At 37.1% G+C, this 26,865-nt stretch overlaps 4 protein-coding genes and 1 pseudogene across 4 annotated transcripts in view; 3 read left to right on the top strand and 2 right to left on the bottom strand.

Annotated features, from left to right (window-relative positions):
• rnf180b (ring finger protein 180b) overlaps positions 1-2,910 on the top strand; it is a 3,911-nt gene extending 1,001 nt beyond the window's left edge. The window contains exons 4-7 of the mRNA XM_019069103.2: positions 17-661; positions 1,726-1,939; positions 2,023-2,148; positions 2,255-2,910. Coding sequence (XP_018924648.1) covers positions 17-661; positions 1,726-1,939; positions 2,023-2,148; positions 2,255-2,448 — 1,179 coding nt within the window. The 3' untranslated portion in view covers positions 2,449-2,910. The remainder of the gene's footprint in view (positions 1-16; positions 662-1,725; positions 1,940-2,022; positions 2,149-2,254) is intronic.
• Positions 2,911-3,045: 135 nt separating this feature from the next.
• On the top strand, positions 3,046-6,509 carry LOC122141316 (regulator of G-protein signaling 7-binding protein B-like). Its single transcript, XM_042748423.1, has 6 exons — positions 3,046-3,539; positions 4,139-4,305; positions 4,403-4,533; positions 4,750-4,894; positions 5,443-5,513; positions 5,624-6,509. Exons 1-6 carry the CDS (start codon positions 3,390-3,392, stop codon positions 5,713-5,715), a joined length of 756 nt encoding a protein of 251 aa, XP_042604357.1. The 5' UTR covers positions 3,046-3,389; the 3' UTR covers positions 5,716-6,509.
• Positions 6,510-6,782: 273 nt separating this feature from the next.
• c6 (complement component 6) lies at positions 6,783-14,421 on the top strand. Its single transcript, XM_042748417.1, has 18 exons — positions 6,783-7,020; positions 7,110-7,276; positions 7,348-7,504; positions 8,212-8,356; positions 8,522-8,669; positions 8,828-8,960; positions 9,395-9,508; positions 9,595-9,835; positions 9,981-10,103; positions 10,193-10,359; positions 11,330-11,555; positions 11,735-11,903; positions 12,800-12,917; positions 13,013-13,145; positions 13,237-13,431; positions 13,540-13,627; positions 13,724-13,965; positions 14,070-14,421. The coding sequence occupies exons 2-18, from the start codon at positions 7,131-7,133 to the stop codon at positions 14,249-14,251; spliced, it is 2,727 nt and encodes a 908-aa protein (XP_042604351.1). The 5' UTR covers positions 6,783-7,020; positions 7,110-7,130; the 3' UTR covers positions 14,252-14,421.
• A 1,262-nt stretch (positions 14,422-15,683) lies between these two features.
• LOC109051602 lies at positions 15,684-18,158 on the bottom strand (annotated as a pseudogene).
• Positions 18,159-20,339: 2,181 nt separating this feature from the next.
• LOC109051642 (succinyl-CoA:3-ketoacid coenzyme A transferase 1, mitochondrial-like) lies at positions 20,340-26,364 on the bottom strand. Its single transcript, XM_042748420.1, has 17 exons — positions 26,143-26,364; positions 24,891-25,002; positions 24,718-24,808; positions 24,318-24,453; positions 23,744-23,893; positions 23,523-23,629; positions 23,239-23,299; positions 23,023-23,130; positions 22,787-22,901; positions 22,587-22,681; positions 22,442-22,490; positions 22,003-22,075; positions 21,738-21,813; positions 21,552-21,641; positions 21,381-21,461; positions 21,196-21,297; positions 20,340-20,880 (listed from the first exon to the last, which is right to left on the bottom strand). The coding sequence occupies exons 1-17, from the start codon at positions 26,236-26,238 to the stop codon at positions 20,845-20,847; spliced, it is 1,578 nt and encodes a 525-aa protein (XP_042604354.1). The 5' UTR covers positions 26,239-26,364; the 3' UTR covers positions 20,340-20,844.
• Positions 26,365-26,865: the final 501 nt, after the last annotated feature.

Genomic DNA, 26,865 nt, shown 5'->3' with positions numbered 1-26,865 from the left:
TGTACATTTCTTGCAGGCCAGCTGGACAGTGGGGAAATTAAACTGTCAGAATTGTGGAGCTCGCTTAGGAGGCTTTAATTTTGTGAAGTGCTCTAAATGCTCCTGTGGACGTGATACAACTGTACATCTCAGTAAGAGTCGTGTTGATCAGGATCTAAAACCTCCAGTTCTTTTGACAAGACTAGGAAGGTCTAGAGAACATACCGTGAGGAGGAAGAATGAGGTGGAGTCTCTCCCTCATACAATAAGCTCAGCTCCCTCTCCTTCCTCAACACTCAGCTTTTCCTGTACTGTGTCCCATGTCGCCTCTGCTGAAAGTGAACTTGAGGTTGAGTCAACTGAAGAACCACAGATTCTTGAGACTGTTGAGAGAGGCACAGATGTTTCTTTACCTTCTGAATTGCCACCACAGCTGTCTGATTATCAGGAGAGCTCAGAGGTAAGGCATGTGGGCTCTGCTTCCCAGAGTAGAACCTCTCTGGACAGAGCTGTGAATTCAGAGGAGGTCAGACTCAGAGTGATGGAGGAGCCATCAAGAAACATCTCACCCAACCTAGAGGCAAAGCTTTATAAGAGAGACAAAAACCGTCTGAAAAGCCTAAGAAGGAAGCAGAGGAAGAAGGAGCGTTGGATTCAGGGACAGCAGGAGGCAAAAGATCTGGTGAGATGTTTTAAAGTTGTGGGTGGTGCTGACTCATTTTGTTCTTATTTGTGAATTAAATCAATTTGGCTCCCCTTCAGGATGTTCATTTAGAATTCATTGAATTGCAATCACAGACATTTAAAACAATCACACATACTTTATAGTCCAAAAATAGTTTTCTGACAAAAAAATAATAATTTTTTGAATAATTATGGCAATTTATTCCCTGATATGCATTTCTTCTGAAATTTTTAGACATTTTTTTCTTAACACAGACATCAGAAATTTAAAAAAGGTTTTAATTTTGGCAGACAACACTATATATTGTCCAACAGCACTGTACATTATCAGCATTAAAGTTTGTGAGATTGCAATTCTATGCATAATGTCAACTCATAATGTCAACTCCATAATTATTAGCACCCTTCTTAAATATGAATGAAAAATGAATATATAAAATATATAACAGTCATGGATAATTCACACAAAAAAAATTGTTAAAAATTACACAGACAGATGTTATGAGTTTCATTTCATTTTAAAGGCCCATTTACATCAAGAATGATAATTATACAAATAAATATAACAATAGCTACTTTACATAATAACTCTGTTTATGTTCTGAAAGTGATTGCAATGATATCATTCCTTCCCTATAGGACTTCCCTATTCTTATATAATTAAAATGATTATTAAAACTTTATTGTTATTGCCACGTTTATGCATTTGGCATATCTAAAGTGACTTACACTGCATTCAGTGTATACATTTATTCAGAACCCATGACTTTGGCATTTCTAGCTCAATGCTCTACTCTTTGAGCTACAGGAAAAGTATAGTTATTGGGGTGAATACGGCTTTAGTTGTTGTTGTTTTTATTTACAATTCTGCATCCGGCTTGCTTCCTCAATTCTGAATGGTACACAGCTCTAGACTGTTAAATCTACGAGGAGTCAGATAAGCCATAAATATGTGAGCTATTATAAAGGTAGCTGTGGTGTACTGAAAAGAGTTCTAGCAAAATGTCAATAATAGATTTGTGGATCAGGACAGGCATTTTATGTGTTACTTCTACCTATCAGGCTATGAAGTGGGACCTAATGGGCAGCGATGATGAAGAAAGGGAGGGATACACATGTGCCGTATGTTTAGAGGTATATTACAGCCCTTACAAGTGCCATCCTTGCAGTCATGTGTTCTGTGAGCCCTGTTTGAGAACTCTGGCTAAGAACAGGCCAAGCAATACCCCGTGTCCCCTCTGTAGGACCCTTATATCCCATGTGCTCTTTCAGGAAGGTGAGTGGAACAAATAAACTCCATTTTCTCTCATATTGCTTGGAAGAACTTTATCTAACCACCTGATGAACCTTTTGTTTCAGAGCTCAATCAAACTACAAAGACTTGCTTTCCGAAAGTGTATCGTTCAAGACATGAGACCTTTCAGAAGACCAACTATTCTAAATGGCCCCTGCCCAACTGTCCAAAGCGTTTCCGCATCTTTTGGGGTTTGTAATACGTCATTTGCATTGGCATGTCTTCAAAACACTAGGCATTAAAAAGTTTTAATTACAAGTTGCGCATTTATTTATTATTTTTTTTTTATTATATCAGGATTTCAGAGACATGGCGGCCCTGCCAGTCGTTGGCAGTTTCCCCACAGAGCATTTGGCCTGGATGCATTGGATCTAGGAGACATGTGGGGCTGGCCATTTGACATTGACTATGTGATCATCTCTGTCTACTCTCTGCACTGGGTGATGGCGTTCATCATCTTCTGTGGCCTCTGCTACTTCCTCCTCCTCTGATGTATGGAGGATTAGTTCTCACTTTGTTTGCAGTTACTGGACAAATGAATGTTGTTGACAGTGGACATCTCATCAAGTGCCTCATACTTTTATTTCAATGTAGCTTCAAATATGATTAAATATTATTAAGGTGTTTTTTCTTCCTGGGGGAATCATTTGTGTGTTTGTTTGTGGTTTAGGTCTTACGGGGTTTGTGCAATTCATAGATATCACGTTAAGCAATTACCTTATAGCATCTGCCTACTTGACCTGTAAACAGTATTATAATGCAGCAGAAAAGAGAAAAAGCAATAATTCAGGGTGTAATGCTTAGTCCGTCTGTATACTTTGATAAGTTGCCCTTTTTTCTGTTACTATTAGGCCTACTTGGACCGGCTTAGATGCTTGTTTAATGCTAGAACCCAGGTTTATGTTGTACAAATTTAATGGCTTCTTTTACACAGTAAAATCTTTCAGAACATGTTTTGTTGTGTCAGTTCATTCTACTGGAATGAGATCTGCTTGTTTATTAAGATTTGGCAATGACCAAGAATGACAGCCAAATCTCATTTGGAAATGTGCTTTTTGTTCATCTTAATCCTAAAAGAGAACATCCTGTTTTAGAACCAAATCCTAACGTTCTGGAAACATTCTTCGCGAATGTTTCTTTTTCCTCACATTAAGCAATTGTGTTTCTTCGACGAACCCGTCTATTCAGTGATCGTGAAGCCCGTAGCTGTGGAGATCCAGCAGCGGCGCTCGGCCCTCGACAGGGGTGAAGGTGACTCGCCTGTTGGTGCGGGAGATGCAGTGGAAGCGTCGCGGGCGCTCGCTCGGCTCCGTCACATCATTCTGATCATCGAAACAACCCGCATCCAAGGATCGACCTCACCCTCTCATCCAGGACAGACGGATTAAAGACGTTTTCTCAGTTAGGTGGTTTTATTCGTGGATGCGTATGCATGTGTTCTGCACCGAACGGGCGAAAGAACCGCCCCAGATCCGCAGCCAACATTTTTCAAATCGGCAAGTCTTCGGTGAGGGATCCGGAGCGCCGGGAGAGCACCGAGAGCACGCGGAGAGCTCAGCGGGCGATGGATGACTGTAGAACGGTGAGCGTGCTGAAGGACAAACGCTGTCACTCTTCTGCGGATGCAATTTTTTTTTTCTTTTCTTAACAAATTAAAATGAATCAATTATATGCAAATTAACAGGTTTAGCGTTGCCACTACAAATAACTGCAGTAGAAATGTATAGCCCATCAACATTGATACTTACTAACTAACACATTAAAAGCCCATGTACGGGATGTGATATATTGAAATATGGATTCGTTCTAAGATAACTAAGTAGTGTTTTTATGTTTATCATTTGCTATTTGTGTTTTCATACTGCACCATTGTTTAGAAATGACATTCCTCCCCACAATCCCATGTGTTGCTATGTGGCATCTAGACAAAGGCAGCTAAACTCGTGTTCACCCTGCTGGAAAATCCAGTTTAAGCTGCTAGCTGTTTTGGAACATTTCTAGCTAGTCCAAAATGATCATCCAGCTACCATAACTGTTTGATTAGCTAGTAATTGGTTTGGTGCTGGTCCAAGATGGTCTTCCAACCAAACCGGCTACCATGTTCCAAAACACTGCTGTAGCTTAATCTATACACATTGACTTTCTAAAAATAGACTGAGCAGCATTTGTCTCAATTTTTAGACCGTTCAGGAGTTCAACACTCTTGTGGCTCTCCATCGTGAGCAGGTCATCTCCATAGGGGAGAATACAATTGACTGTCCTTCTTTAAGGGTACAGATGCACAAGACTCGCATCAAAGGATGCGCCGTAGCACAGGTCGCCTATCAAAACCTCATCGCAATCTCTGGGTAAGCCTGTATGTTAGAGCAGCCATGTAGATCTGATGGCATGTCTGTAAGATGCCATATAATGTGGTTTCTCTTTTTCTCACTGTGCTTTTCTTAGGCCAGAGGATGGTGAGATCCACCCAGAAATATGCAGATTGTTCATCCAGCTTCAGTGCTGTCTGGAGATGTACATAACAGAGATGCTCAAATCTATGTGTCTGTTGGGTGTTCTGCAGCTCCATAGGAAAGGTGTTGTGTCAATGACAGCCAGCAGAGGACAGCAGATTCTTTACATAAGCAGACATGAGTACATAAAGCTAATGTACTGCATGCTGAAATGCTACTGTCAGTCTGAAGTTGGCAGGGATGGCAAAATAACTACATAAAATAGTTCCTTTAAGCATTCAATTGTTCTTCTGTAAACAAAACAAAGCATAACTTTGAATCTTGTGTCACTTGCTTCAGGAAATGATGTGTGCCCTGAGCCAAACATGGACTACAAGGTCGACGAAAGCTCTGATGTGCCGATACTGGAAGATCGATCATCATCACCTGTAGATTTTCCTCAGGAATCCTGGGTCGTGTGCACAGACATTGAGAACATAGAGAGGTACAGTACGACAAACTGGATGAATGGATTAGGAAAGACAGCTTCCACTTTTTCAACAGCAACGTATTCTGGAAGTACTTTTCAAATTCATTTACTCCATAGGGATATGAAACAACCTACCAGCTCTGAGATGAATTGCAACATGACAAACTTTGAAGCAAAAAGTATTTGATAACCTGAGAAAAAGAAAACGGAGGACTGTAAACTGCAGCCTTTGAAAGGAATGCGCGAATCCCAATACATAATCAAATTAAAAAAAAAAAAAAAATCAGTGGGCTAATATAAAACTGCTGATTTATAATCATTAATTATAGATGTAAAAACAATACCTAGTATAGAATATAGTTCGCAATATTCCTGTTTTACTGTACTTTTGATCAAATAAATGCAGCCAGGGTGAGCATAAGATACTTCTTTAAAAAAAAAAAAAAAAACTTTTGTATATAAACTGCTTATAATATAAATTTAATGGGTCTTTAGGAACTTGTACAATAAATCCTTTTTGCTATAATCTCAGTTGACGTCCTATGTTGTGAAATTCTTTCCAGTGATATGCGAGAAATGAGGAACCTTCTAAGCAAACTCAGGGAGACAATGCCTTTGCCACTGAAAAATCAAGGTATGTCTCAAAATTGTTTAGGAATTTATTCTGATAATATAGTTTTTCCTAAAAAAATCTGCTCATATAGCTAGGAATGTGTTTGTAATGCTGTGCTTTTATGTGTGTAGATGACAGCAGTCTGCTAAATCTGACTCCTTATCCACTGGTGAGGCAGAGGAAGAGGCGATTCTCCGGGCTTTGTTGCCTTGTGTCTGGCTGAACCTTCAATACTCTCAAGTCTTCTTTTCTGATCATTGATCAGTTCACGCTTCACTCGTCTCCTTCGTGTCTCTGGAACTGTTTCGCTAATGTAACTTGTCCCTGGACAGTGTCAAAACTACTTAATCCCTTGTTGGAGGACAGAATCCCCTCGACTCAAAACCCTGCCAACTGAGTTTTTAAGCTAAATCAATGGTCTGTTTTTAGTTACTTTGTCATGTGCTGTGAAACCATACGATTGTATAAAAAAAAGCAAGAGAATTAAGTAAAATAATAACATCTGTCTCTGATTTTCTTTTATCATTGTCATAGAATTTGTTGTCGGTGAAAGGGAACATTTAGTTATAGGATTGCTGTATTTCATCTTCTTGCTTCGTGTTTTTTTTATTTTATTTTATATAAATTTAGTCACTGTGCAATGCTTTTAATTTAGTCTTCCATAAAGGGGAAATTATGAAAAAAAATTATATTAGTCATTTTAAGGGCACAAGAACGCTCTGCACTAAAGCCATTGCTATTCTAAGCTTGAAACATATAACACAATAAAATTCACTATGTACATTATACAAATAATTGTAAATAAAACATTGTATTTATTATAATTGATTTTAAAGATTTATTTTTCATTTATGCATTCAAGACATCAGGTTTGTGTGAATGCATATCAGTTTAATGAGAGTTTGCAGCATGATTTTTGCTCCTCATGTCAGGTGTCTATAAAGTGTGCATAGTTACAGCTCATATAAGCTATAAGTCATTTTATAATGATAATAAAGTTGTTGTTTTTTACTGTAATCGTTTGTTTTATTGCAACATACAGTAATTTGCATTCAGTTTTTCTTTGCCTTTAAAATTAACCCTTAAAAAACTTAAGATGACGTGCAAAAGAGACCTCTAATTTGGCATGAAGAAAGGCAATAACTTTGACCTGTAATAACATGTTATTCATGTACTCCCCCTCCACATTCCCATGGTCTAAAGCAGGAGCCAAATGTCAAAGTGAAGACTTCCAGCTGCAGGGGTTTACTGGAAGCAAAGGGGGATGGACAAATTCTGTAAAGAGATTTGTGAGAGAATGCTTTAAGACAATTCATCCAGGTCAGAATCAGAGTTACTTTCCAGAGTAGCTGATTGTGCATCTGTCTCTCTGATTTTAATGTTTATTCATATTGCAGTCCAACTCAGAGGCTAAAATTACACGTGATAGTGTGCTTACATGCTTTTGGAGGAGTCTGAAATTGAGTTATTATTCATTAAGCTCATGTACTATTAGGTTTCTGCAGCTCTTCTCAAGAAACTGTCTGTGGTAAGGTCTTGATTACTCAATATATTAAAACTGATGCGTATATGTTTGCATATAACCTTCTTCTTTCTACTTTCCCTTACGCTATCAAGTTCCAACTGGCTTTCTTCTCTATGGATCGTGCTACCATTCCCCTCGTCCTACTCTGCACCCTGGCTTCATTTACTCCCATTATGGGATGTTTCTGTGACCATTACCCATGGAGTTCATGGTCCTATTGCACCAAAACCTGTAACTCTGGTACCCAAGCACGAACAAGGTAACTGTTATTTAACATATTTCTGATGTGCAAAGTTTATTATTTTAATATGTACCTTTGTTTTGTTGCAGGACTGTACGCAATGATGAGCACTGGAACAAAAACAATTGTTTCCAGTACTGTCAGACTCATGAGACCAGAGCATGCAGTGTTGAGGCTTGTCCCATACACTGTCAGCTGACTGAGTTTGGACCCTGGTCCGAATGCTCGCCGTGTGCCAAAAAATCTGTGAGTAAAGCGCACAGATATTAAAATGAAGAGATTTATTCCAAAGTTAGTTTGGGTCCTTAAAACTGATTGGTCTACCAGTGTTTCAAGAGATATAATATCAGATATAATGCTGATATAGCAGCACTAAATATTTACTCACCCTCAGGTCATCTAAGATGTAGATGAGTTTTTAGATGATCCAACAATGGTTCCTCTGCTGTGAATGGGTGCCGTCAGAATGAAAGTTCAAATGTCTGTCAAGAGCTGGAAAAAAAAATTCTGAAAGTGATTCCAACGATATCATGTGGTGTGGACTTTATTATTTTCTCAGAATTAGAACAATTTTTAAACTTTGTTATAATAGTTATAGTAATCGTTATCATCCTTGGTGTGATGTGGTCTTTAAATTTCAGTTACATTGATATGCCAGTAGGTGGCGATAAGCGACAAGTCTTTATGAGTGAGACATTGACTCATTCATTCAGCAGATTCGTTCAAAATGCACTTGTTAAAATGTTAGAAAATGCCTAAAATGTGTGTTTCTGAATATTAACTGCTTTAAAAAATAATATCATGCTCACAACCATGCTGTTTTTCCAAATATCAGCATGTAGCCTTGTTCTAATATTGTGCTAATATTCAGCAATGTCAACATTCTTGCTAGTGTGAAATTGCTTAAATATAGTACACTGCCCTAGTAAGTGTGTGAATATTGTGTGATTTAGTTCAGAACCAGGTCTGTTTTGAGGCCAGCTCAATTTGGGGGGGACGACTGTAGTCCATCTCTTACAGAGGAAAGAGCCTGCCATCCCTCCAAGGAATGTGGGATTGATCCTGTCAACTGTAAAGACAAGTTCACCTGTGACAGTGGTAATTATCTTCCTCAACTTCTTCACAACAAGACAGCATAGTTGCATCTTAGGTTTAAGATTTGTCCTACATTGAGTTTTATAATCTAGCATATATTTGCAGGTTTAAATGCTTAGAAAACTGGTGCATGATCACCAAATTGCTTTATTGCCTCCAATTTGCTAGGAAGATGTATAAGCGCTACTCTGCAGTGCAACAAGCAGAACGACTGTGGAGACAACTCTGATGAAAGAGACTGTGAGCAGACAAAAAGCGTGTGTGCAAGTGAACGGATATTTGCTTTCATTCCTGGAGCAGACCTGATTGGTTATGGGTGAGTTACAGATAAAGATCATTTGGGTTTCTTAGATTGCAAAACATTTTTAAGGACGTGGTAAGCTTTCAGGGTGTTGTCATGCTGTCGGCAAAACAAATCGGCAAATCTGTTATTGTACTCATCTTAAAACTGATGAAAGTTATATTTAAAATTAGATTTGATGCTGCAGCAGAGCAGATGAGAGGCGCTGTTTTGGACAACTCATTCATGGGTGGTGCATGCACTCTACAAAGACACAGGAGAAACTACTACAGAATCCCTGCCAACATTGAGAGATATGAAATCAAGGTGGGAAAAATGTCATTTCTGTCTGTCATACTTTGTTAGCTGGAGTAGAAAGATATCCAAATGACACCATACAGGTAGGCTACTGTATGTTTATTTGTTTGTTTAAAATATATTAGCTAATATTCAGTATTTAATTTCTAATTTTAATGTTATTTTTAGATGATTCCAAAAGGAATAATTATCCATCTTTTATATTGTACATTATCATGCTGTAATGCTAATGGATAATTATAAAGGTTTTTGTAGTTTGTACAAATAAAAATTGGGAGGAATATATATCCATTAAAAACACGACGTATAGTCAGTATTGACCAGGATTTCAATATCAGTGCATCTAAAAAATAACTAATTAGATTAGCAGCTATTTATTGTTTTAAAACCAATCACACGAAATGGATCAATGATTGGATTTTCACATTTTGAATTCATTCCAGGTAGAAAATCTTGAGGATATTAAAGTGCAAGAAATCAACGCCCAAAAAGTCAACTTGGCCGAAGAATCACAACGTTTATTCCTCAAAGAGGCAGTGAAATCATCTCAACAAAAGGCAAGAGATCTCAAGCTTCAAACTATGATTCTCTATGCCTTATTTATGCCTATTTATTCAGATCTCTTTCTGTAATTTTTGTGCAGGACTCTGAGTTTTACAGGGTGCATCAGGTTGTTGCCACATCAACATTCAGACTGAAATCCTCTGGCCTCTACTTAGCAGACCAGTTCCTTCAGTTTCTGAACAGTCTGCCACTGGAATACAACTACGCCCTTTACAGACAGATCTTCCAGCTGTTTGGGACACATTATTTCAGCTCTGGGACATTAGGGGGGAAGTATGACCTCCTTTTCCAATATGATCGAGAAGAACTAAAAACCAATGGTAAGTAGACGTTATCGTCTGATTACAACATTAGAGCTCATGGTCACGTGCAGCTCATGTTACTTCATTAGATTGTTTTCCCTCATTTCTGAAATACAATGAAATTCAGTCTTTTAATTCAGTTGTATCTCCTTATGATTCCCAGGACTGACAGAAGCAGATATGAATAGTTGTTTTAGTCAAGATTCCTCCATCTTTACTATATTCTATAACAGAAAATCATATAGTTCCACATGTGGGAAACATACGGTACAAACCAAATATGAAGGTAGCACATGCACAAATTTACTATTTAATATATAAGGCTTATGTTTTAAGTTATGTAATCCCAATTTGAAATGCACTTGTCCACTCCAGGGTCAATTGTAAAAGCAGCAGAGAAGTGTATCACGACAGTGCAAGGAGGGAGAGCTGAATTTACAGCAGCCCTGGCCTGGGAGAAGAGGGGTGTATCGCCAGACAGCACCACATACCAGGACTGGGTCAAATCTACAATAGACAATCCAACTGTTATAGATTTTGAGGTTAGATGGAGAAACCTGTAAAATATTTGTGGGTATATAATAATTCAATTCAATTCAATTCAAGTTTATTTGTATAGCGCTTTTTACGATACAAATCATTGCAAAGCAACTTTACAGAAAATTAAGTTTCTACAATATTTAGTAGTAGCTTATCAGTGGTGACTGTCAGTTCATGTGCATATGGCAGAAATGTTTCAGAAAAAATCAATAAAAAGACGCAAACAAACAGACGATTAACACTATTAACAACAATTATGCAATCAAACTTATAGCAAAATTTGGTAGTTCTGTATGTTGTCTCTGGGTTAGCATCATCTGAGGTCCTCTGAGGGGTTGGCATCATCTCTTCTCAGGTGTTCTGGATCCAGACTGGAGCTTGTGTAAATCCTAGTTACCACGGGATGTAAATCCCGTGGCAAAGCAGAGAAACAAATAGAAACATAATTAGCGTAGCTGCTGTTCCAGCCAAGTAAAATTAATTAGTTTAACCCAAGTTAAAGAATAATAATGCACATTTGATCAGATATAACTGCAGTCCAAAATTATGAGATGCCTTATTTGAATGCTTGGCCAAAGAGGTGTGTTTTTAATCTAGATTTAAACAGAGGAAGTGTGTCTGAACCCCGAACATTATCAGGAAGGCTATTCCAGAGTTTGGGAGCCAAATGCGAAAAAGCTCTACCTCCTTTAGTGGACTTTGCTATCCTAGGTACTATCAAAAGTCCAGCGTTTTGTGACCTTAGGGATCGTGATGGATTGTAGCGTGGTATAAGGCTAGTTAGGTACGCAGGAGCTAAGCCATTAAGGTCCTTATAGGTAAGTAATAATATTTTTGTAACTGATACGGAACTTAATAGGTAGCCAGTGCAGAGACTGTAGTATTGGGGTAATACACTTTTATTCAAAAGTGAACTTAAAATAGGTGTAATAAATCATTAGATTAATATGGATTTGTCAATGTCTTATCTAGCTTTTGCCTTTAGTGGATTTGGTTCGGGGCTTCCCTTGTGCTGTGACGAAGAGAAGGCATCTTTATAAGGCACTGGAAGAATATCAGACTGAATTTGATTCCTGCAAATGTGCCCCCTGCCCAAACAATGCTCGGCCTGCTCTTTCTGGAACAGAGTGCATTTGTATTTGCCAGACAGGGACCTATGGAGCAAACTGCGAGAAACGAGCCCGGGACTATACTTCAGGTTCACATGCATGCCTAAAAATATCTGTATCCAGTATAGCATAAAATATTTCATTTAAAAGGTTAATTTAAAAGATAATATTATTAAGATATATAATATACATAATATGAATACAATTAAATGCTTAAAAAATAATTCATTATAAAAAATAGATAAGGTGTCAGAAATAAATTTCACAGACAAAGTTGATGGGCGCTGGAGTTGCTGGAGCTCTTGGAGTACTTGTGACGCCACCTTGAAGAAGCATCGCTCACGGACCTGTAACAACCCTGCACCGCAGCAAGGAGGCAGACCCTGCCAAGGCCCTGAGAAACAGGTGGAGGAATGCACCATCTCTATTTTCCAGACGTAAGTGCCCTGTTTTGTCTGTAGACTACAAGCAGAGGTATCAGTGGGGTCAGTGGCACTAAAATTTCTTGCAATTGCAATTTGCACATAATTACATGTGAGAACACATAAATTTTTTCTAAGCTTCATTCTGATGTTGATGAATTGGTATTGTTCTAAAATAGGCAGTGTGTGCATGCAGCTAGTCATTTGCCTACAATCCATACAATCTCACCTCTCTCTTCTGCTCACTTGTGCTCTCTCACACACACTAAAATGTGTTTTTCCTGAAACCACTTGAAACAACATGTCAAGCGTTTTTTACAATGTGACTGTGCTTTAGACCTTTCATTTCCCAGCTGTGCATGTGCCTATACAGGATGCTTTTTTTATTCTCAGACGTGTCATTTTGTTTAGTTGTTCAATTTCTACTAATATATTATTTAAAAAAATGATAGTCCAACAACAACAACAACAACAACAACAAAAAAAATCCATGATTTACATGTATGGCTTTCTTATACGAAATACAAAAGATATTTTGAAGAATGTTGGTAACCAGTTGCAGTTCCCATTGACCTCCATTATATTTTTTGAGTATACAATGGACACAAAAAATCAGTGAGACCTGAAAATGTTTGGTTACCAGAATTCTCCAAAATATCTTCCTTTTGTGTTCTGCAGAAGTAAGTCTTACAGGTGTGGAACAACATAAGGGTGATTTTTGGGTGAACTATTCCTTTAAATAAATATTAATTTACTGATAAATTACTGTTAATTACTAATAATTATTGCTGGGCATAACTGTGTTTATTGCATACATGTAGTTTCAATTTTATTGTAAGGGTATTAATTTAAATGCATTTTAAGTTATTGATCAAGCACAATTTCATGTGCAATGACATGTATTTTCACAGGCAAAATGTGTGCATTAATGATGATGACTTTGAGACTGAAGGGTCCCGTGAGAGCCAGTTGCCCCCTGGAGCTTCTGGCTGTCCAAAACCCCATTCACCTGCCAACAGCCACCTGAGGGTGAAGAAACACAAGACCTTTCTCTAAACTTAAACTTTTATATCACGTGCTATTTATTCCTGCCTGCTTCCACCAGATTTTCCCTCTAATTCCAGATCAACAAACGTCAGTACGATTATGGAGACCACGAGGAGTTTGTTTGCTTCACTGGTTTTAAACTGGATGGATACCAGCTCATTCACTGTTTGCAAGATGGAACTTGGGAGAAACCAAAGGGACGGTGCATTAGTAAGCCATGGAAATGCTGATTTAATTTATGATCTGAAAGCTCATTTTGTCCCGTACAGTTTTCACTCCATATGTTTTCCTGTCATTCCAGAACACATTTGCTCCAAACCAACAGTACCTGATGGCATGACGATATACCCAGACAAAACAGAGTTTCAAGTAGGAAGTGACATCATGCTGGCCTGCTTAGAGAGTGGCATGAGTCCCTCAGGGCGTCAATATTACACGTGTGGGAAAAGTCTTGTTTGGGAGCCAAACATCCCACAAGACATACACTGCAAGATAGGTACTTTCACAGAATAAATGAGCTTTTGTATAATATTTCATAACATATTCACACTTTAACTCTTTTGATGCAAACATGGTTAAATGAATAACACACGTTTTTCCGCAGATAAACCCTTTGTACCAGACAGCAACTGTAAACCAGGAGAGATTCATGATGGGACTAAATGCATCTGCATGTCCAAAGAGAGATGCAGGTGTGAATGTCAATAGTTTCAAGTTTTGTGGACCCTTATGTTGTGGTCTGTTTGGAAACGTGACCATTAAGCACCATGTATTTGTGTATCCTGCAGAAATTACAGAGCAGATTTGTGTGTCTTTGACGCTGACAAGGAGACTGCCATTATGATGTCCCTCTGTGCATTTCATGCTGACCGTTGTCATGGAGACAGATTATACTTTATGAATAATGGACCATGCAAAACCGACGCAGGCAGTCTGGACTGGGCCAAATTCAGGGCCAGTGTTTCTGAGCAGAGCTCGGTGCGGGAGCCCTGCGGTTCAGACACCTGTTACGACTGGGAGACCTGCTCAGGTACAGATCTGATCACGAATCCTTATGTAACATGTTATTTCAGAATCAAAGCAGCTTTGGTTTGTATCCGACTGAAATAATTCAACATCATCTTTTCTCCTTAGTATCAAAAACTTGTGAGTGCAAAATCCCCAGAGAATGTTCCAAAGATGGGAAACAAATGTACTGCTTGAAAATTGTGAGAACGCAAAGCACACGGAGCTTGAATCTGTGCTTCATGGCTGCCATGAAGTGCAGCAAGATGGAGTTTGAGCTTCTGCATGAAGGTCCTTGTGCAAGTTCTTAATTGTGCACCAATTTTGTAGACATTTTCACAGCTGAAATGCTCACTTATTATTGATTTGTACAGATAACCCATTGTTGTTTTATAGTCACACACAGCATGCTATGCAGTTATTCTTTGAGCTGTCTAGATATTGATGTGGAACTTCACAATAAAACATTATCAGACTTTCAGATGTGTTCTTGTAATTATCTGTTAAAACTTAAGTGTATATTTTTGCAACATTAAAATGCTTTCTTATATCCCAGCATGTGCAGAGACAAATAAAAGTAAGTTACTTTTATGTCGATTACACTGAAAAGTGTAACTGTGACTTTGATCGGTTATTGCCCACAATTTAAGAACCATTTTATTGATGAATGTGCACTTATTTAATATATATATATATATATATATATATATATATATAATATATATATATATATATATATATATATATACACATATATATATATCATTACATATTACTACACATTACAGTTAAAAAAAAAAAAACATACAGTTGCAACAAGCAATTGAAAGTTGTTGTTTATTCCTGACAATGTCCAATGCTGAGTTCTGTGATGTGTTTTTCTTGACATCTCCAAGCCCCGGCCTCACACTCTGAAACCATCTCAGGAGCCCCGCCCATTAGAGAGACACAAAGGTGGGCGGAGTCATCTAAACAGTCTTCAGGATCTTTACTTTCACATTTCGAACCTGGGGATACATTTGCATCTGGGTTTTACATATACATTTTTTGCACTTAGCAGATATTTTTATCCGAAGCAACAAACTGAGACAGACCAAATCCAGAAGAAATGTGGCAAAGCCTCCAATATGCTTCAGACCTACTTACAAAGCTACTTGAAAAACTATGCACAAGTGCACCTAGGGCAAAAGCAGCTTTAAACAGACGGTCACACCAAATGTTGATTTCATTTAGTTTATAGAAGTTAATTAATAAAGAAATCTATTTATGACATTATTTTTGACAGCATCCTTATTTTACAGCATTTTTACATAAGTGCCTAAAACTTTTAACAGCATTGTAGCTTTGCAGGGAGGTTTCTTGAAGTTCTAGTTCTTCTGGATTGAGTCTGTCTCAGTTTGTTCTTCATACAAAAAACACACCAGACAGACTGGATGATGGTGAGATCAGATCTCTATGTGGAGCACTGGCTGCTGTCAGACAAAAAACTCACTGGATTATTACAATTAATGGCAAAATGAATGTTCGGAAATGTAAACTGATATTTCCTACTGACACACTAAAGCAAAAGATAGAAATAACTGACTTAAAACCATTTTTTAGCTGCTGAAAATACTAGTGTTCTAATAATTTTGGCCACCACTATATATATATATATATATATATATATATATATAAATATATATATATATATATATATATATATATATATATATATATATATATATATATATATACACAAACACACACACACTCATAATGTACTTTAAAATAAATTAAAACTGCTCATAAGATAAGTGTCATGTCTTTTATCCTTACATGACAAGGTTTTGATGTTTTATAACAAGCCTACTGTCACATGTCTCCCACTCATGACAGTCCTGACAGGATGTGAATTTGGTTTCTGGCCAGCTGCATGCACTTGTAGCAAAGTAAATGTTTACCCCAGACACTGCAAGGCTCCGAGCTGGCAGATGGTCATTCTGTTCACCCGTCCAGGACGCACAGAGGCACAAATGTGGAATGACGTCCTGGTCAATGTCACATAGAGATTTCACAATAATGCATGCTGCTTTGTATGGCCATTATTACTTTTAGCATTCAATACCAGAACTAATAGACTTAGTTGCATTCATATGGCATTTTGCAAACACACTGACCCTTTGCTGATTTTTCCCATGGTTTGCAGAATAGGCTTGGCTGAGTGGGCATGGCTTCCACCATTCAGAAAAACAATGTAAGAATTAACTGAAACCAAGTACCTGATTGGTGTTTATTCGGAGCCTACAACCTGACTGCCTTGCATCAGACACTCTCAGGTACCAGCTGAGACCAAGACGGCACATTTATTTTTTTGTGTATCCCACTTGGGCATGACAGGGTCACTCTCTCCCCGATCAGATACAGTAAGCTTGTTTTGAGGGTGTGACAATGACATTACTCACAACAGCTTGAGGATCACATGCAATTTCTGGTGAATATACAATAAAAAGAAAAAGAGAGTAAGAAATCACTTAGCAATATATTAACAAATACTCAGAACACTTTAGAATTACCCATACAACAGCAACATAAAAAAACAATACAATTCTGGCCAAAATACTTTAAAATGTATTTTAGAGGAAAGAAAATATTCCAATCTTACAGTAGCCTATGTAGGCTAAATCAATTATGTGTATGGAATAGCTTATTCGAGCTCAAAACTGAATATATACAGATTTATTGTTTCATTTTTATTTACATTGGAACATTGCATAATGTTACTTCTTGATTTTTTTTTCAGATGTGTGCTCACAGGAGTTATATAACCAAATAAAGCTTTCTTCAAATGTGAAATGTGAATGTATTCTCATGGACTGAAATATATGGAGGGCAAAATATATTTTAATAATTCTTTTAAAATATATTTTATTTTATATATACAGATATATATATATACAGAAATGGCCATAAAATATATTGGTAAAAAATATATTTATGTAAATATATTTTGAAACATATTTTAGAATTTTTTTCAAATAAACATTCAAAAAATTTCATATATATATATATATATATATATATATATATATATATATATATATATATATATATACATATACACACACACACACACATTATATGAATTACTTTTGCACTGCATGGGTGATATCCTCCAGGTCAGGTTCTCTGTACACTCAGTGACTGGATTTCCAATGTGATCATGTCCGTCTATGCAGGTGTACTCAATCTTACTGCCCACTGGATAGATGTCTTTGGGGTCCTGAAAACATGGATGTGATGTAAAACACATGTCTGTTGCGAGATTTGTGTATTGAAGGGGATTTCACTTATGTGCGTATTCCCACACCCTCCAGTTCCCTTTATTAGAAAGTCACTTACCAACACAAATTCATTTGTCAAAGAAGGTGGAGTTTTACAAGTCTTCACTGGTGTCACTGAGGGATCAAAGCAATGGGGTTCCAGCATTCTAAAGTATGAAAAACTGTTGTGAGTTTGGTCTGAAAAAAAAAAAAAAACGAAAACCAAAGAAAAATGAAAAAAAAATTTGATCCTCACTTGAGATGTTCACAATCAGGGTCCTCAAAGCTCTTCCACTCAATGGTCTCTCCAGTGCAATTCCTGCTTCCGTTTCTTGGAGCAGGATTATTCCACGAACAAGTCCTTGACTTCTGACCCTGAGAGCAGCTACTCCAGGCAGACCAACAGCTCCAGACTCCTTCAATTACTCCTGTGAAGCAGGACCAGTTTGACATATTTGAGACAAGAAGAACTGCTTTCAGTGCTGAATCAATGCTTTCACAGGAAAACTTAACTGCATTGTAATTGTAAATGAGTTATGAGCTGGCTGTATTGATTATGGTGCAATAATAAACCACAAACCATGAGGAACTTATCCACAAGTTGTTTTAATGAATATAGTAAAAAACAAACAAAAAAATAAATAGATATGTGAATAGATACATAGCAGGAACTGATTCCACTGAATCAATTTTGCTTAATGAACGACAAATGTTCATCATCTTCAGAGATGTCCAAACCAAAATTAAATTTTGTCACTATCATTACTGACTGATTGTTCAGATGATCGTGTACCATAAAAGATACACATCTGCATTTCAGTTTATCTGCAATAAATGAACAAACATTCATACCAGGTTGTTCTCTGAGGACGTGGCCATTCTGGCAGGCATGCACACACACACACACACACACACACACACACACACACACACACACACACACACAGGTGGACACACCGTCAGTGAGCACAGCCATGCCGTTGTTCTGACACGGTCTGCTCCTCCAGATAGGCCTCCAGTGCCCTCTTGAGGTGGAGTTTCTTCAGCCCAGCACATGGCACCTCTTTGACCACCTCATACAGAGGCCGCAACTAGGAATATGACACCAGATTATGAACGCTTCTATACTTACTTTATACTTCAACGCACATGTTTTTGATGTCTTAATTCTGTTTTATTACTTTAGGGAACTCCTTCACTGATCCAGCCCATTTGGAATACATCTGTTTGTTACTGTCAGGTTTTTTCAAGTCTAGAGGACCAAGGCCAGAGATATAAGCGGGATATCCTCCGATAATGACTTTTTACTGGCATCTTATAATTTCTGTTCTCTGTGAAACATTTCAAAGGGTATGTCTCTCAATTGCTTCACGCGTGTAATACACTGGTGGAAATCAATATCCGTTTTACCTACATTAAACAAAAAGAAAGATTCACACATATTTTACACAGGGGTTTTGTTGATGAGGGAAAGCTAAAATGACCATTCTGGCATTCATCACACAAAACCTGGACTGAAGCATGCATAAAATAAAATTCTCTAGACCAGAAAAATCCAGCTTGATCAATCTTGAGGGCTGTGGGCCATAAGCAAACATTGCACTGCATTCAAATGTATTATACTAAAATATATTGCATGAAAATAATAATAATAATAATAATAATTAAACAAATTTAAATGTTTGGATTTTTAAAAATTATATTTAATCAAATTCACTTATATTGAAATATTGAATATTGCATGTGTCATGGTACTCTTGTGAACGTGCGTTGATTAACACGGAAGAGAAGAAATTGTTGAATAAAAAAGTTACTTTTTGTTTTCTTTGTGCACAAAAAAGTATTCTCGTAGCTTCATAAAATTACGGTTAAAACACTGATGTCACATGGAATATTTAAAAAATGTCCTTGCTACATTTCTGGCCTTTGAACGTGGTAATTACATTGATGTCTATGGAGGGTCAGAAACCTCTCGGATTTCATCAGAAATATCTTAATTTGTGTTCCAAAGATGAAAGAAGGTCTTATGGGTTTGGAACAACATGAGCTTGAGTAATTAATACAGAATTTTCATTTTTGGGTGAACTATACCTTTAAATATTAACATAGGAAAAACGGAAGTTGACACATACTTATCTCCATCGCTTGAGTCCAGTTCGAGCAGGGCCTGATACTGGCCACCCAGAGGGCCCTCTTCCAAAGGTGTAGAAGCACCTAACCCTGATTGTAAGCCTAAAACACATATTTCCTGAAAAGTTATATCTCACTTCTGATTGGATGATTGGAATGTTGTTCCAGGATCAACAAGGATGTTGATCCAGAAACATGTTGTACTTGGTGAAATCATGCTCACCGGGGCTGCGTATGATCTTGGTGTGAACGGGCCTTAGGTTTTTCATCCAACATTTATATTTTATTTTAGCTTTATTCAGTTAGCCTACAATAACAACACTGGAATCTTGCCTTGACTACCATACCATACTTTTTATTCTTTACATCTGAAATTCATTCTTTACCTTTTTTGTGAACAACTTCTTACCTTAATGTTGTAGATGCTGTAGACTACACAGATTGTGTGTTTTGGTAGATGCAGTGATGGGCCCTGCTCATATACAGGGCCTCTTACAGGGATTATGACATCATTCTGCCTCCTGACAGGAATTCCCAGCATGACTCAGCCGAGGGACAGTCAGTGCTGGCTTGTTTTCCCTCACACTGACTTTGCCATATTCATCGCTGGGATTACTGTGTTACCATTTCACAATCTGGTCTTTAAAAGTGTACATTCTTGTTAACAGTTTATGCATGTTGTTTTTGTTTCTGTCATTTGAAAATATCATGGGATTCATTAAGTATTGTAAGAAGGATGGTGAAATAGTGTTTTGTTCCAAACCCTGTGAAACACATAGACCTCTATCTTTAGAGACTTGTGCAATGTTTGTTATTCAGGTCGATGACCAATCACAGAGTGACACTAGGGTCAAAACTTGTCCTGAGTAGAGGTCCACTGAATGGTCTGTTTCTATGTGTCACAATAAAGCTTTGTAAAACAGTAATGAAATGACTATGCAAAGCAACAAAAAACGAAAAACAAACATTATGCCAACATTATTTATTTTAAACTGTGGCAAGAATTAATTAATCAGTATCAAGTTTAAGTAGCACAGCTGCATTATTCCGTGCTGATTAGCTTGCAAAAATCATTGGAAAAAACAACCATTAAAATAAGTTTCAGTACATTATAATGTTTAACAATATTATTACTAAAATATTTAATAATAAATCTATTCAGATTCCATTGCTTTTCATCCCTTGTGTTAAAACTATGTAATTTCAGAAACAATATAGTCTTACAGTATCTTAAACTTTACCTTAAAAGGTGATGTTTTTCATTCTTGGAGAGTTACTATGTTCTAGTATGTTTCGAGCAAGTTGTAATTAACATGATGAGAAGAGTCATGCATCTATTTAACAATGAATTCTGTATTTATGCCACATCCAAAAAAGCAAAGAATTGTTAAAATGAAGGCAGTCAAGTCCTCTCTCTTGCTCAGGTCCTTTATACTGGCAGAAGGCCGTCAATATAAATCCTCAGTATTATCTCATATCTGCTGCATCGGTTGTAAGTCTTTTGACACCTGAAAAATACCGGAATGACTTAACTGATATATCATGCACTTATACACAAAACTTTCCCACAGATAGCAGATCTAAAGGAAAGTGTGTTCAGTCACAACAGAAAGATATAACAGTGGCTGGTTTCTTCCGAAGTACAAAGTTTCAACAGCTTATAATCTTGTTTACTGGATGAATCATTTTAATTGCATATAACTTTTCAGCACAGCCATTGTTGATTGAAGTAACAATCAACAATCATGACTAACACAGTACCAGAATAAGGACAATATACTGTATGTTGTTCTGTTTTTTTTTTTTGTGCAGTCTAGTCTCACCTCAAACTCCGTCCCAGTGCATGCTTTGATGTCATCTGGTGTCAGTCCTTCCCAAATCTCAATGAGAGTTAAACCCTTGCTCTTATCGACATCAAACACCGCCTAGAACAAGTAAGAACAAACATCACACCGTCCTCGAAATGGTGCAACATATGTTATATTTCTCTGAAATAAATTGAACTGACCTTTTCAGTGATTATACGGTCAACACACTGTTTTCCAGTCAGAGGAAGTGTGCACTTCTCTAAGATTTTATGTTTCCCACCCTTTAAATTTTCAAATGTAACATTTTACACAGAGTGATGGGAAATGTTAAAACATAATGACTGTAAGTGAGAGTCTAAAGATTATTGTACCTTGGCAGAATGTTCCATAGTGACAACTACTTTTGTGGCATCACTGGATACCAGGTCCATTGCGCCACCCATGCCCTTCACCATTTTACCCTGAGAAACACATGGAACATGTCAAAACCAGGCAAGTGAAAATCATACTGCATATCAGTGATTATGATACAATAATACAGAGCATGAAACTCATACTGGTATCATCCAGTTGGCCAGATCTCCATACTTAGAAACTTGCATTGCTCCCAGCATGGTCAGGTCAATGTGACCTCTAAAAAAGGATATGAAAGGTGAAGAAGTTGAAGTGAAAGAAAAATAGGGGGAACAACATCAAAAATGTTCCATAAAATGTACCCCAAAAGCTGTACGTCTTAAATCTCATGCAAAAAATTCTAATTTCATGTGCAGTTGCAGATGTATTTAGTTTAATCATAAATGACCGATGCATTCAGACACTCACCCTCTGATCATGGCAAAAGATTCATCGCTGGAGAAATAGGCAGCTCCTGGATAAACTGTTACCGTTTCCTTACCTGAACACACACAAAAGGGCCAAGATCTGAGTTGTAAAGAAGGATTTTAGAATTATTTCACAATTACAACATATTTCTTATATAACAAATATATTTATATAATGTATATCATATATATTATTATTAGGATTATGTTGTGTGTAATGTGTACATACATTATTATGTGTCAGACTATACTGTGCATAGTAAGCATACTGTGTATTCTGTACACCTTTCATATTGTTTTTTAATCATTACATGGCAACAATGTTGGTGGATCTCGCACTGATTTTTTTTTTTATTTCTGCTACACTTGTGCATGTGGAGTAATAGTTTAATTGACAGAACATCAAATATGATAAAACAGAGTGATAAAGAGATCTGCACCAGCATTGATTAAATCAGGATCCACTTCACTCTCTGTTGGATAGGGACCCTAAAAATAAAATAAAAGAGTGGATTGGAAATTGAAAAGTGCAAATTCATTAGCCGGGAAATTACTTGCTCAGGTTATTTAATAACGGAAACTCACCAGTCCCAAAATTCCATTCTCACTCTGCAAGTGGACCGTGATTTCAGGGCTAATGTAATTGCTGGCCAGCATAGGGATTCCAATGCCAAGATTTGCTGGGAGGGTTGTCAAGGTACAGTATGTGGGAACAGGACAGTTAGAAACTTGTACTTTTTGATACCAATCATGTTGATATCTTTGGTCAGGCTACTGAAGGATACCATACATCCCATCCTCAAATTCCAGTGCGGCCCGTCGGATGATTCTCTCCCGGGTAATATCTGAGTCCTGTTTGACTTTAGGTTTCTCTTCCTTGCTAGACTGAACCAGCCTTTTCTATAAACAAAAAGAGTCCTGAACATGAGCTTCACATTCTTGTAAAGTTAAATGTGCACACAATAAACAATATGGTGAGAATAATGAAATCAACTGCTCTAAGTTTAAGTGTCTTTCTCACCTCAATTCGTTTTTCATAGCTGGCTCCTTGCACTACCCGGTCTACATATATAGAAGGGATGTGAATGTCTTCAGGATCAAAACTTCCAATATCAACAATCTCCTCAACCTGTGCACCAAAGTAAGTCATTTTCTTTTTTTATTTTGTGGGACCTCAAACATGATGATAGGAAATGTCAAAGCCACAAAGCCCATCACAAATTGAAAGGTCACAAACCTCCACTATTGTAACTTTGGCTGCTTTACACATAGGCTGGTTAAAATTGCGAGTTGTTTTCCTGTAAAAAAAAAAAAAAATGATTATGTTCAGCAAAGGTGAATAAAAAGTTTAGTAATTACATGAATACTGATATTCTAGAAACAAAGAATTGTAGATCGTTACACAGATAAAGCCTGACACCTAGTGGACAATCTAGGGTAAGTAGGATCTTGATTTTGAAAAACGTAAGATATTGAAAAATCATTTAAAAAGACAAATGGTGTTAAAGTGAACTTCTTGACCTGAAAATAAGATTTCCTGCTTTGTCACATTTCCAGGCCTTTATCAAAGCAAAGTCGCCCCTGATGGCTTTTTCCATGACATAATGTCTGCCATTAAACTCTCGAACCTGGACCAAACAATCAAAGGACAAGAATTTATATATTTATGTAATTTTTTTCTGAGGGTGGAAAAAATAGCAAAAACCATCAACAAGTTTTGACAGTGATACGCCTCACCACACCTCTCTGCTTTCACTTGCAATAGCAATGCTGCCATCTTTGTTGTATTTTATGGGTGATCCACCCTCCTGGATGAGAGTGCCATACCCGGTGGGAGTAAAAAATGCTGGGATGCCTGCACCACCAGCCCGTATCCTCTCTGCTAGTGTGCCCTGGGATAAAATTAAATCAATCAAACAGTATTTAATGTCAATGTGAATTTAAATTTTATTTATTTAATTTTCTTTTGCAATACATGGTTGTAACGTTTCTGAGTGAAAAAGATATTCAGTGTTGAATTTTGAAGATTGTCTGTATAGTGTGTGTTACCCACAACAAATCTGAATGCATGTTTGATAAAGCAGTACCTTTGATTAAGCAGTAAAATTTGTTGGCGTGCATATGAAATGCATCTACCCCACAACCCTAAACCTACCCATCCCCCATCGTATAACATCTGCACGCCAAAGTCCTTTTTTGCGTATCAATACCACGAGTTTTCATTTTTTATTTGGCGTACTATTTATACACACTTTCATGAGATCGAGTTAAAACTAGACATGGAGAATGTAAACGACAATGAGATAAATGATCTACCTGAGGAGTAAGCTCTAATTCCAGCTCGCCTGATAGATATTGCCTTGCAAACTCAGCGTTTTCCCCAACATATGAAGATATCATGCGTTTTATCTGTTTGGTTTTCAGAAGCATTCCCAGGCCAAAGTTATCAACTCTGTCATCAGAAACAATCATGTAGTTAGTTAGTCACACAAGAAATCACACTATACACTGGTGTTCCTTCAAGCCTTGATTCTTGAGGGCCCCCTTCCCTTTTTCCCTCTTTCCTGCTCCTTGACCCCATCAGACTATTTCCCAGAGTACATGACAGCAACCCGTTGTAAACATCCCAGTGAGTTCGTCCACATTAGGGAACTCTCTGGAAACACTGTGTCCCTTCACTGCCTTTACTGCCATGTTAATTAGAGATCTCTCTCACCCAGCATTGTTGCTCACGGCTGTGATGTCTTTTATTCCCGTTTTCAACAGGCCGCTGATTAAATTCTCCGGGATCCCACACAAACCAAACCCTGAGACAGTAAAGGGGGAAATTAAGCACACACAGGGATACCGCTTGGGGACACATTAGAGTTTAAGAGTTCCTCCTTATACCTCCGACAAGAAGCATGGAGCCATTAGGAATGTCTCTGACGGCCTCTGTGGGGTCCAAATAAAAACACGCACTCCATGACTGGGAAGTTGAGAAATGTGAGCAGCTGAATTCCTGTGGAGTAATGTGACAGGGAGAGCATGGCATACTTTTAGGCACAATTCAAGTGAAAATGCTGGTTCCCAGCTAACAAAGAACATTCTCAGAACTAATGTTCTGGCAAGGTTCTCTCAAAGTTATGGACAAACATTCTTTCAACAATGTTAAGAATAAAATGTTCATTCAGAGTTATCTGGTAGTTAATAATGTCAAATGAATGTTTCATAATGTTTGCAAAATTATAAAATGAAATGTTTCCTTAACTTTCGCATGACTAAATAATAATTATAATAATAATAATAATACAAAGTTCAGAAAAGATTTTATAAAAAGTTCAGAAATAACATTTTCAAAACATAATGGGAATGTTTGCAAGACATTCTTCTAACATATTTATTTGATGGGTTTTTCTCTTCTTTAATGAAAGCATCTTTACAGTGAAATTCTATTAAAAATAAAATGCTAGGCACTATAAAAAATATAATATAAAAAATAAAACACTATCTGTTGATGCTCACAGTGATGTAAATATAGCTGTTTGCTTCAGGCTTAAGCTCTTTGAAGAGAAGTTCAAAGCAAACAACAACGCATTCGGAAGTCAAAAGTGAATTATATGATATCACATGTTTATTTTAATGTCTTATTAGAGCTTTTAAAAAGAAATGGATTAATAAAATGCAGAAAATCCATGAATATTGTGATTTTAATTATCCAAAATGAAATGTGCAGAATGCCAAGTTTCATGAGTCACAAACAACCTGACAGCGCAATGTGGACACGTGGACATATTCTGATATTCTGTGCAAACATCATTACTGTTCAAACAATGAATCAATACTGCAGAATTAGTTTATTTTAAAGCTTATTTTACATTGTTATTTGAAACTTTATTTTAATCTGTTCCTTTGTATATAGAAAATATAACTTTAGAAAGCTTTTTGTTTGAATGATTGATTTGCATTTTTATTTGTGATAACTGATCAGGGAACAAAAAATCTTTACAAACAAAGATTATTCAAGGATTGTCATACATTTATTTTAGTCCCTTAAAACATTACACAAAATACTCATAAACAAATAAATAAACATTAATGAATTCAAATTATTTGCCTTAAACCTAAAATAATGCAATTATATTAAAAAAAATTTACTTACCTTACCATGACGATAAATACGTCCCTGTGGTTTTAATGATATTAGTGTGCCTCTGAGAAGAGTATCTGACCTAGATAGTAATCTCTGAAAAGCCATTTTCGGAAAAACTTAAACTTTTTACAGGAAAGTAATCACTGTCTACTACAGAACCTGGATCAATCCTGCTCCGTTTTAAAAGAGGGCAAAGGGCGGGTTTTCGGGGGTTTAGGGCAGTTTTAAGAGTACTTTTGTGCTGTGTCATTATAGATCAAGTCACCCCTATTGGCCCATTGGCTTCCATACATCAATAGAAGCTATAATAAATGATACAAAATCATAAACCATTGTTTCCATTTAGTTGTAAATTCAGTATTTCTGTATTACAGATGTGGACTTCATTAAAAAACGCCACTTCCAAAATACAGCACCTGAATCAACAACCCTCTCAGTGTCCATGATGTCAGTAAGTACCCAACGTGAGAAGTTATAAGAGCTATAAGAGCAAATTAATAAAATTTTACATGCCATGCAAAACTATAGAAGACCAGGGTTAAGGGGTTAAACACTTTTGAGAAGTCTGACAGCTGGTGAGAAAATTCCAGACTAGCACAATAACAAGTGGAGTGGAACGGACACTGGACACCACAGACACATGGTTGAGTTAATGACCTAAGATATGCTGTGTGTCTGTCATCTGAGATTTATGAGAGTTTAAGAGTGGATCATGAAAGGTTCCTCTAAATG

The sequence above is a fragment of the Cyprinus carpio genome, chromosome B21, assembly GCF_018340385.1.
Source record: "Cyprinus carpio isolate SPL01 chromosome B21, ASM1834038v1, whole genome shotgun sequence".
Taxonomy (NCBI): Eukaryota; Metazoa; Chordata; class Actinopteri; order Cypriniformes; family Cyprinidae; genus Cyprinus; species Cyprinus carpio.
This window is presented reverse-complemented; position numbering and strand designations above follow the sequence as displayed.

What these genes read in the sequence shown, in the direction of transcription:
- LOC122141316 (XM_042748423.1), top strand. Translation starts at nt 3,390, where the DNA reads ATGTGTTCTGCACCGAACGGGCGAAAGAACCGCCCCAGATCCGCAGCC. An exon ending in AACCTCATCGCAATCTCTGG is followed by an intron (nt 4,306 to 4,402) that starts GTAAGCCTGTAT and finishes TGCTTTTCTTAG; the next exon opens with GCCAGAGGATGGTGAGATCC. An exon ending in GACATTGAGAACATAGAGAG is followed by an intron (nt 4,895 to 5,442) that starts GTACAGTACGAC and finishes AATTCTTTCCAG; the next exon opens with TGATATGCGAGAAATGAGGA.
- LOC109051642 (XM_042748420.1), bottom strand. Translation starts at nt 26,238, where the DNA reads ATGGCTTTTCAGAGATTACTATCTAGGTCAGATACTCTTCTCAGAGGC. An exon ending in ATTTGAGGATGGGATGTATG is followed by an intron (nt 22,682 to 22,786) that starts GTATCCTTCAGT and finishes CAACCCTCCCAG; the next exon opens with CAAATCTTGGCATTGGAATC. An exon ending in TGGCCAACTGGATGATACCA is followed by an intron (nt 21,642 to 21,737) that starts GTATGAGTTTCA and finishes TGTGTTTCTCAG; the next exon opens with GGTAAAATGGTGAAGGGCAT.
- c6 (XM_042748417.1), top strand. Translation starts at nt 7,131, where the DNA reads ATGGATCGTGCTACCATTCCCCTCGTCCTACTCTGCACCCTGGCTTCA. An exon ending in GGTACCCAAGCACGAACAAG is followed by an intron (nt 7,277 to 7,347) that starts GTAACTGTTATT and finishes GTTTTGTTGCAG; the next exon opens with GACTGTACGCAATGATGAGC. An exon ending in CAACTGTTATAGATTTTGAG is followed by an intron (nt 10,360 to 11,329) that starts GTTAGATGGAGA and finishes TGTCTTATCTAG; the next exon opens with CTTTTGCCTTTAGTGGATTT.